The 9,898-nt window shown below is 44.6% G+C and overlaps 1 protein-coding gene across 2 annotated transcripts; it reads right to left on the reverse strand.

Moving 5' to 3' along the window:
* Positions 1 to 357: 357 nt before the first annotated feature.
* Positions 358 to 9,480, reverse strand: HEYL (hes related family bHLH transcription factor with YRPW motif like). Of its 2 annotated transcripts, XM_063139855.1 has the most exons (6): positions 9,389 to 9,480; positions 7,737 to 7,803; positions 4,617 to 4,700; positions 2,880 to 2,961; positions 2,018 to 2,193; positions 358 to 1,650 (listed from the first exon to the last, which is right to left on the reverse strand). In XM_063139855.1, the coding sequence occupies exons 1-6, from the start codon at positions 9,478 to 9,480 to the stop codon at positions 1,462 to 1,464; spliced, it is 690 nt and encodes a 229-aa protein (XP_062995925.1). In that variant the 3' UTR covers positions 358 to 1,461. The 2 variants fall into 2 exon arrangements, with proteins under 2 accessions (XP_062995925.1, XP_062995924.1); XM_063139854.1 differs by having other exon boundaries at positions 358 to 2,193.
* Between the last annotated feature and the right edge of the window lie 418 nt (positions 9,481 to 9,898).

Here is a 9,898-nt window from a genome sequence, read left to right on the forward strand (position 1 = left end):
CACTCCCATGATTTCCTCATACACAGAGAAAAAGCCGCCAATATTTTGGAGCAAAAGCCATTCCCCTCCCACAGCACACACTTTTGGGGGCCCAAAGGCAGTATATAAATGTTTCTATGAATAAAAGTAAATACTAATTATACTCTGACTTCAGATAAAACACAGCACCATCCATAGTAATATTCCTGGGATGTGTGTAGTAGCTTTTGTCAGCTTCAAAGCCTTTTACAGAATGTCATCATTATCACTTATCCTCAGGTCCTTCTCTACAGAAGAGGATATTAGCTAGTTTAAAGTAAATGACACGTCCCCAACTCAACAAAACACACTACAACAGCAGATTTTGTGAAACACACCAGCAGTTACAATATTTTTATTGCCAAATGTCCACCAGATTCCAATGAAAACTTTGAGGCATTCTGCATTGTCCCATGGACAGGTGTATGCATTCTAGCACAAAAGTAAACTCCGGGAAATTATGCCTCCTACTTTTATAAAAACAGGATCATTATTCCGCATTCCCCTGGTGGACACATTTAAAGCATATTAAGAGCAGACGTTGCCCTGTCCTTCGTGAAGAGTTCAGTCCCCAAGCGTATGTTTGACACAGTTTTAACATGCAAACGAGATGTGCAAATTGTATCTTTCTGCAGCTTATTAACTGTATGACTCGGGCGAATTTTGTGTCACCAGATTTCCCTGTTGCTCATTTTCAATCCTTTTTGCTCCCTCTTTCTCATTTCTCCCATGTCTATTTTATATTTCCTTTCTAAGCTAGCATCCCCTTTCCACCACATGCCTGAAAGAGGCTGGAGTCCCAAGTGACGCTGTACATAAGTAAATTGAACATGGAACGACACCCTTTGGTGGCTTTCTTACGGCATGCGCTAGAGCTTTAAGGGGAGTCGGGGGAATTTAAGGGATAATCCAAGGTTTACTAGAGTCAGCATATAAACGTTATAGTTTACTTTAATGGTTTGGGCTCAAGCACAAAATAAAAAGGAAAAGAGGATACTGGAGTGTAGCTGTCAGTACAATGCTTGTCATTTCCCCACATCCTCCTTAAAAACAAACAAACAGTGCATACATATTCCAGAAATCAAGAGGCGAGTACACAGGCTGAACCAAACCAAACAAAATACATGCTAAGGTTGTTCACAATTAGAATGATACAACAGAGTGCTCAAAACTGAAAGGATTTTTTTAAAAAAAAGTTTTTAAAATGGAGGAAAGGTGCATGTTGTCAAAGGCATCAACCATGAGATACTTCTGACACTTGCACAATTATAGTGTGGAACACTCCACGCTGGAATGAAAGCATGGTAATTGGGGAGAAAACTGCTATTTTCCCAGCTGTGGTTCCTTGCAAAGACTTCAAATTGCCTACACAATAAACCAATTGCCTGGAAAGGATTTTTTTTTTTTATAAATGCAAAGCAGTTGCAGGAATGAGTGCTGAGTTCAGCTTTGTTTTGTTTTTGTAAAGCTGTTGAATGGGTTTGGACTTTGTGGTGGGGGAGGATCAGAAAGCTCCAATTTCAGTCGTCCAGGAGTAGCAGAGTCTAGAGGATCCCATTTTGATTCCTGGTCCTTGAATAGTAGGATTCGGAGCAGGAGGAGACATGTAAATTGGTGTTCCTGGAATTTTCGCTGAAGAACCGGAGGAAGAGAACAGAAATGCTGTGAAATGGCTGCTCCTGTGTGCTGCTGCCTCCCTTAAACTCTCACTGGGTGCAGAACCAGGTGCAGCCAATGTCACCAGAGGAGGCCTAATCCTTCGGGATAAAGCAATTCTATTAGACAGGACGTTCGGGCAGACTGATGGGACAGTGTTTGGGATCTGGCAGATGGGATCTGCTCTCAGCATAGGGCCTGGATAGACTACTGATGAAGTAGCCAAGATAGCTAAGCCAGGGGCACACTCCCTCCTGGGTATAGGGACCTGGGTGGGAGGGGCTATGGATTTAGGGAGAAGTGATAAAGGCCAGGGCTGAAAGGGCAGGAAGGGCGCTGTTACAGGAGGCGGCTCCATCTCAACAATGCAGTTGTTCAGGTGGGAAAGGAGCCGAAGGCGGACAGGATCGGTGCTGTTCTGGCCTTCAAGGATGCCCAAGTATCTCACCACTTCAGTGAGACACTCCCGAAAACCGATGGTCCTGTAATCCACTGCCAAGGCCTGAGCATCTAAGAACCCTGTTTTGAAAATAAAAGCACAAGTCAATGCTGTGTCCAGCCACAGCACACACATCAAGGCTGCAATTCTATACCCATTTACCTGGGAGTAAGCCCCATTGAACTCAGCAGGCCTTACTTCTGAGTAGCCATGCATTACACTGTAAATGGCCTACACTCTGAAATGCGATTCGGGGGACAATTTTGATCTACTAAAATACTTGATTCTACATTTTGCAGGGGAGTTTAAGGCAGACAGATTGCCGCTGTCAGGAACTTCCACTCACACTGCCCACTCAGCTTGAACTGGTGCAGCAGCAAACTAAATGTAAGGCCATTAATGCAATTAGCAATTAGGGTGTTTGTTTGTTTTTTTAAAAAAGAGTATATAGCAGCTGCAGCACCCCAGTACAGTCTGAGACCCTGGCAGCGGGGTAATGGCTGGGTAGGACAATATTAACCCTGTAGTCCTCATCTAGACTGCTTCCCCCCACCCCCAAAAGCATCTTTCTATTTGTACTTTAAAAATCATTCACATAATTGCAAATTGCATGGATGGCGTTGCATGTAGTATGGCCTTCAGACCACAGCAGGATGAAAGATGTGCTAGGGAGACATTTGTATAAATCAGGCTCCAGAGCAGCATCGGAAGGGCACGTGCCAGGCAGAGCATGGCCAGAGTATAACATGGAAGACAAATGTCTCACCTGCACCCCCAGTGGCATGAAGCCTTTTTAAGTGGTCTACTGTCATCTGCAAGATTTCCGCTTTCTCCAGTTTGGAAGAGCCCTGTTCAGTGAACAAAAGAGGATTCAGATTTTAAGTGTGGGTAGGTGTGTATCAGGGCCACTTCATGTGTTTGGAAAAAGTAGGCAAACTGAACACATATGGTAATGTGTGGTTGTCTCCCCCTCTCTCACAAACATACATAAGCATGCACACCCACCCACACCTGTTTCACTCTGTATAAAAAATAACAACGTTATCTATGCAACAATGGTCACACTTTTCATGCTTCTTCCCACCCTCCCCCCCACTCTCCTCAGGTGCTTCCTGATTGAGAGCTCCTAGTATTGCCCATCATCTTCATTACAAAGCCTTACATGGCTTGGAACCACAATACCTGATGGAACGCCTCTCCCGACATGAACCTACCCATACACTACGCTCAACATCTAAGGTCTTCCTCCAGGTGCCTACTCCAAGGGAAGCTCGGAGGATGGCAACAAGGGAGAGGGCCTTTTCAGTGGTAGCCCCCCAATTTTGGAACAATCTCCCCAACAAGGCTCGCCTGGCGTCAACATTGTTTTCTTTTCCGTGCCAGGTCAAGACTTTTCTCTTCTCCCTGACATTTAACAGCATAGGCTGAGTTTTTTAACTGACCTAAAAATAGTTGTTTTAAACGGATATTGTCTGTTTTTATGCTTTTTATTGTTTAAAATTTTGTATATTTGTTTTTAATGTTCACTGTTTTAATCTTTGTGAACCACCCAGAGAGCTTTGGCTATGGGGTGGTGTATAAATGTAAATAAGAATAATAATAATAATAATAATAATAATAATAATAATAATAATAATAATATCATCTATACCTGCAGAGATAGTGCTGTTTTTTTTTAAAAAAGTCAGACTTTAATCAGTCTGAAGAAAAGCAGAAGCAGAAACAACACAGGAGGCTTTTGATTCCACCACAATGTCATGTACCACTACCACCCCTGTAAAAAGTGATTAAACAAAGGGCTTTTCTACATGAAGCATTTATCATGCACTCATCATTCCCTACTCATGATTGTTTACAGGTTCTTTAGACAATGACATGACCATCAAGTTCCACTTCTGTGTCTAACAAATACTTTAAATGCGTTTTTTAGACAAGGGAAAATGCGGCATTTAATTGTGAAAGCAAAAGAGACCACATTTTTCATTTGTGTATTTGCACTATTCTGCTACCACAGTGTCACCTAGAGGTTATGTAGCAAAAAGCAGGAAAGGAAACACTTTATATAGTGCTTCTATCTTGATTCTGTGATGAAAAGTAAAGTAGATACAGTGGATTAACATCCGATTAACTGCCTTGTGTAGAAAGCATCTTCGACAATTGCACACTAAAGCCTCTGTCTGAAAGCAGCCTTGGCATTTTTTTCCATTCTAGAGAGAAGGACGCCACTTATTATCCACTGGAAGTGGTACCTTCTTCTACAACATCAGCTGAAAATCATTCTTTGGAGGACCATCCGAGGACCCCTAAAATGGATTCTGCTGGTTGCACTATTAAATCCCAGGGCAGGATGTTTACAAGAGAAAAATCCCTCTTGCCACTTTGAATAATTTACTCCTCTGATGTTCTCTCTCCATTCCTGTTCATATAATCAAAAAGCCTGTACTGGTCCTGTTAGAACTTGTGTGCATGTGTGGGAGTCTTCCTGGGAGACAGAGTCACCTACCTGCTTCTCAAATGCCGTGGGAACCAGGCGCCGCAGTTCCGACAGGCTCCTGTTAATACGGTCCCTGCGCCGTTTCTCAATGAACTGCAATAACATAAGAACATAAGAGAAGCCCTGCTGGATCAGACCAAGGGTCCATCTAGTCCAGCACTCTGTTCGCACAGTGGCCAACCACTGAACAAGCAGGACATGGTGCAACAGCACCCTCCCGCCCATGTTCCCCTGCAACTGGTGCACAGAGGCTTATTGCCTCGAATACTGGAGATAGCACACAACCATCAGGGCTGGTACCCATTGGTAGCCTTGCTCCAGGTATTTATCCAACCCCCTTTTCAATCAAGCCATCCAGATTGGTGGCCTTCACTATATCTTGTGGTAGTGAGTTCCATAATTTAACTACACGCTGTGTGAAAAAGTACTTCCTTTTATTTATTTATTTATTTATTTATTACATTTTTATACCGCCCAATAGCCAAAGTTCTCTGGGCGGTTTTATTTTTATTTTTATTTATTTATTTATTTAAGGATTTTTATGCTGCCATTCAGCCAAAAAAGGCTCTCACAGTGGCTTACAAAAGTATTTCTTGACAGTCCCTGCCCACAGGCTTACAATCTAAAAGACATGACACAAAAGGAAAGGGGATTGGGAGGGAGGAGGAGGAGGGGGAAAAGGAAAGCAAATTCAGGCACTATGATCTTAGTTGCAAAGTTCAGCAGTTACAGTTGACAGCAGGAGGGAGGGGGCTCTCAGCTGGAGCTGGACCCAGGCACGGTGGAGAGGTGCCTGGCTGCTGCTTCCTCCCTCACTGGTGGCCTCTGCAGAGACAGTTGGTAGCAGGAGGGAGGGGGCTCTCAGCTGGAGCTGGAGCCAGGCACGGTGGAGAGGTGCCCGGCTGCTGCTTCCTCCCTCACTGGTGGCCTCTGCAGAGACAGTTGACAGCAGGAGGGAGGGGGCTCTCAGCTGGAGCTGGACCCAGGCACGGTGGAGAGGTGCCTGGCTGCTGCTTCCTCCCTCACTGGTGGCCTATTTGTCTTTGTCTCCCACCAATCAGTTTCATGGGATGACCCTGGGTTCTAGTATTTTGAGAGAGGGAGAAATATGTCTCCCTTTCCACATTCTCCATACCATGCATAATTTTGTACACCTCTATAGCGTCTCCCATTAGCCTCCTTTTTTCCAGGCTAAACGATCCCAGTGGATGTAACGTTCCCTCGTAGGGGAGATGCTCCAGCCCCTTAAACATTTTGGTTGCCCTTTTCTGCACTTTTTCCAGCTCTACGATATCCTTTTTAGGTGTGGTGAGGACATAACAGGAGAGGACAACGCAGTACCATTGGCACCATTCTTTGCCACCTAAGGCTTGCAAGCCTACACACATTTACCTTGGGGTAAGCTCACTGAGACTACATTTTAAGTATATCTCTATAGGATTCCACTGTAAATTAGCTTCCTTGCAGCAAAAAGGAGAAAGCGAAAACAAAGGGATTCTATCGAATTATGTTATCATTTTAAAAGTAGTTTTGTATTGTTCTTTTGTTTTAATTTGATCCTATTAGCTGCCTGAGAACTTTTTTTTTAATGAGAAAGGCTAGATATGTCTTTTAAATCAATAAATTAAATAAATATGCTCAACTGCTTCCTAGCCCAACACGAAATGATACTTCTGCCTCCATGTACAGCTTTACATGAATGCAGATATCTACTATGCACTTCACTATACAGATTTGCAACCAGGCTGGATTAAAACCAGCTATTTCAATCCTTATTTAAACCACTAAAGAAAAGGGATCAATTTAAAGTATTTATTAAATTTTAAAATGCTATTGATTGTTTATTTACTTCGTAGATGGAAGTGCATATTAATTAGTGGCTACAGCCATAAGAGCATATAATTTGAAACTAAATAGAGTCATTGTACAACCTGAGAGGGTACCCTATAAATGTCTACACTATAAACCACAATATAAGCACACAAATTACTGTGCTGTATGATGACCATTGTTCTGCTTTCTCCAGAGTTATAAACAAAAGCAGCCTTTCATAAGTGGGTCATAAGTTCAGTTCTAAGATATTATGGGTTGGATCCAGGGTTCTACTCATGGAATGGGGCACTTTTGGGTCTTGGCTCCCTCTCCCCTACACTGCTGTGAGCCCACTGAAAATCTGCTCTGGAGGGTTTGGAGATCTTCTACAGAAGTGCGTGGGAGGTAGCTTGGGGAAAATGGCGTATTTGGAACCAACCCTATATGTTTGCATCAAGTTCAGATTTCTTTTTAAACCAGGTTATTTTAAAAATAGAGATCTGAAACTTTTTTTAAAAATCCAATTTAAAATTTTAAAATCTGATTTTTTATTTTAAGGAAAGAACCAATTGCTATCCATCCTGGGTGCAACTCAGATACACAGTCAGAAAAACTGTGTACACAGCTGGCTACACAGACAGCATACGTCACAAAAGTGCTATTTATTTATTCATTCATTCACATTATTTACAACCTGGCTTTCAGGACAAGCCCTCCTGAAGCAGCCTGCAGTAACAAAACTTTGTTAAAAATACGGCAACAGTACACCCTTAAAGGTGGCCCAAAACCAGTTGTAAATAAATAAATCCACATAATACCTAACTAAAAACTGAAGCAAAATAAAAGCCAGCAACAGTTTAATCAAAGCCTCAGCCAACAGAAAGGTCATTACACCGAAGTGAAGGAGCCAACCAAAGTTCTCAGGGGAGGGGATTCCAAAGATGTGGGGGTTTCCCTTAAGATACCCTATCACTGGTATCTGTCATCGTGATCATGGCTGTTGCTCTGAGATAGTTATTAACTCCCCCACTCCTGCAAAAGCTTGGGGAAGGAGGGACAAACCGTGCCAGAGCTCTAGCAACTCTGGACACACAGGAATGGAGAGTGATGAACTTGGATCTGGGTTCATCAGACCCTCCCATCATTGTACTGCAGCCTTGGTTCCTCGTAGTAAAATCTGAATCATAGCAGTTTCTTGTGAGGGTAAATAAGAAATGCAAATAATAAGAAATGTAAATAATAAGAAATGCAAATCACTTTGCCCGTTCAAACAACTGTCTAAAAATATGACCAGGTTTTAGGTTATACACCCCTCACCCCTCTCCGCTTCTTTCTTGCTTGCATCTGAGACGTTGTTGTGGGAGAAACAGATCCTGGCTTTTGGCTAAATAGAAACAAAAACAGAAAAGGTGGGAAGGAGTTCATTTTGTATCTTGCAGACACAAATGTCAGCACCCAAAGGTTTCATGTAGTCCATCTCCTGGACAGCAGAGTCAAAAGCTTTTAAAGACACAATTTATGGAATTTTTCAAGTCTTAAATTGACACCCACCCTCCAATTCTATCTCCTTAGGGCCAGCTTTTATATAACGTTGATACATTCTAGATTACTTTTAAATAGTTATCATCTGAAACCAACAAGTACCAATATATGAGAGGCACAAAGTCACCCCATATTCTTAACAACAGCACGCCATTAACTCGGAAAAAGCACAGACTGAAGTGGGGGAACGGATGTCGGAAAAGGAAAGCTAAAATCCACTGAGCTGACGGGAGCGACCAGCGAGACTTCTGCATTCCTGGGCAGTGATTCCTCCGATCTCCCATGCTGATGAACCATTCAGGCACGGCTATCCTAGCTTCTGCAGCAGGAGAGAGCATTCCGCACAGCTCAAAATAAAAGAGGATTCTGATGGGAAAGACATGAAAGCAGTGAACTCCCTACACCTCAGCCAGACTGGCAAGACCAAAGACAGAAACCCCTTTTCCCAGTCCCGTCATTCCTGTTCAGCTGCCCCAAGTCCAGTGAGCCCCATGCTGGACACAAGGTTTTGGGCCAGACAAATGAAGCTCAGTACAGACAAGGCTGAAGGCACGACAGGCCTTGTGGGCTTTGCGGAGGAGATTGGAGTTATTGATGAAGTTTCAGTCACACAGATTTTATGGCCCTGCATGTTTCTGGACCCGTTAATTGTATATAGGCACCATTTACAAATGGACTTATATTAGGATATTTGATCTGCATTCACTGATGCATAATTTACTCATCCCCCCCCCCTTTTGGAATGTTGTAATATTTGAAACTGAGGCCTTTGAAGTGTGTAGTTACACTTACATTTTTTTCTTTTATTGTTTTATTTTGTTAAAACTTATAATTAAAAAGCTATTAAATGTTTCTAGGCAAGAAAGCCAGAAGCACTTTGCATCAATTCCAACTTACAAGAAGGATGCAACCCCTTTTTCTCAGATTCAGATCTGGCAAGAAGCATTTGTGTCTTGATCACCTTTTGGCTAGACTGCTGTGCCATGCTCTGTGTAGGGCTGCCCCCGAAGACTGTTTAGGTGTTGCTGCTAGAGCAAGAGTGTTTATTTGATGCCCCAACATTTAGATACTGAGTGGCTACGATCCCCTCCATCACTATGGGAAAATTGGAACTTTTGCACAAGTCACAGTGAAAAAGCTGGACGCCCTGTAAGTGTAGGAACCAACAGAGGCTCAGGAATGCCCCATCATTTACCGCTGAATGTGAAATGAATTGACACTTGCCAATTATGTTTTGAGGAAAGCAACACCCTGCTCCTCTTTGATACAACCATGGGCTTTCCGTGGCGCGGTCGTCGCCGAGTTCTCTGGCGGCTGCCCTCGGACGGATTCCTTCCCACGCGTGGACCATCCACTGGCGCTCTGCGCCACATCAACGGGCTTCGACTGGCTGCATCGCCACACCTGGGCACGCCCTCTGCCCTTACCTGTTGCGTTCCCCCTCCTCCTTCCCCACGTCGACGCTGGCCTCGGCCTCTGTGTCTGATGAACTCTCCTCTCGGCGGCGGGGCCGCTTCATCCCGAGGCCGGCTGGGGGGCAAGCCTCGGCCTCCTTTCCCTTCGCGGAGCGCACGCCCCACCTGGAAGGGCTCAGGTCGTCTGCGCCCGCCAGCCTGCTCCCTCGCCCATCGCCTCCAGCGGGAAAGGCCGGGGGCGCCGTGCAGGGCGCTGTCCCGCCCCGGGAGATGCCCAGCGCCGCCGCCGCTCCTCCCCGCCGCCCGCTCACAGCGTTCGCCTCGCCTTCTCACAGGGCTTCGCTCGGCGCATCTTTAACCAGCCGCCCTGCGCAACGGCTTAAGGCGCTTCCTGCCGGGACGGGGAGAGGACTGATCTGCCCCGGCTCTCCCGGAGTCCGATTCCCCCACCCCCTTCGCTCCCTCCTTCCTTGCTGGGTGAGATCCCAACCAATCTTCCCGTAACAGAGCCGTCTGTGTGAA

This window comes from Elgaria multicarinata, chromosome 13 (genome assembly GCF_023053635.1).
Source record: "Elgaria multicarinata webbii isolate HBS135686 ecotype San Diego chromosome 13, rElgMul1.1.pri, whole genome shotgun sequence".
Taxonomy (NCBI): domain Eukaryota; kingdom Metazoa; phylum Chordata; class Lepidosauria; order Squamata; family Anguidae; genus Elgaria; species Elgaria multicarinata.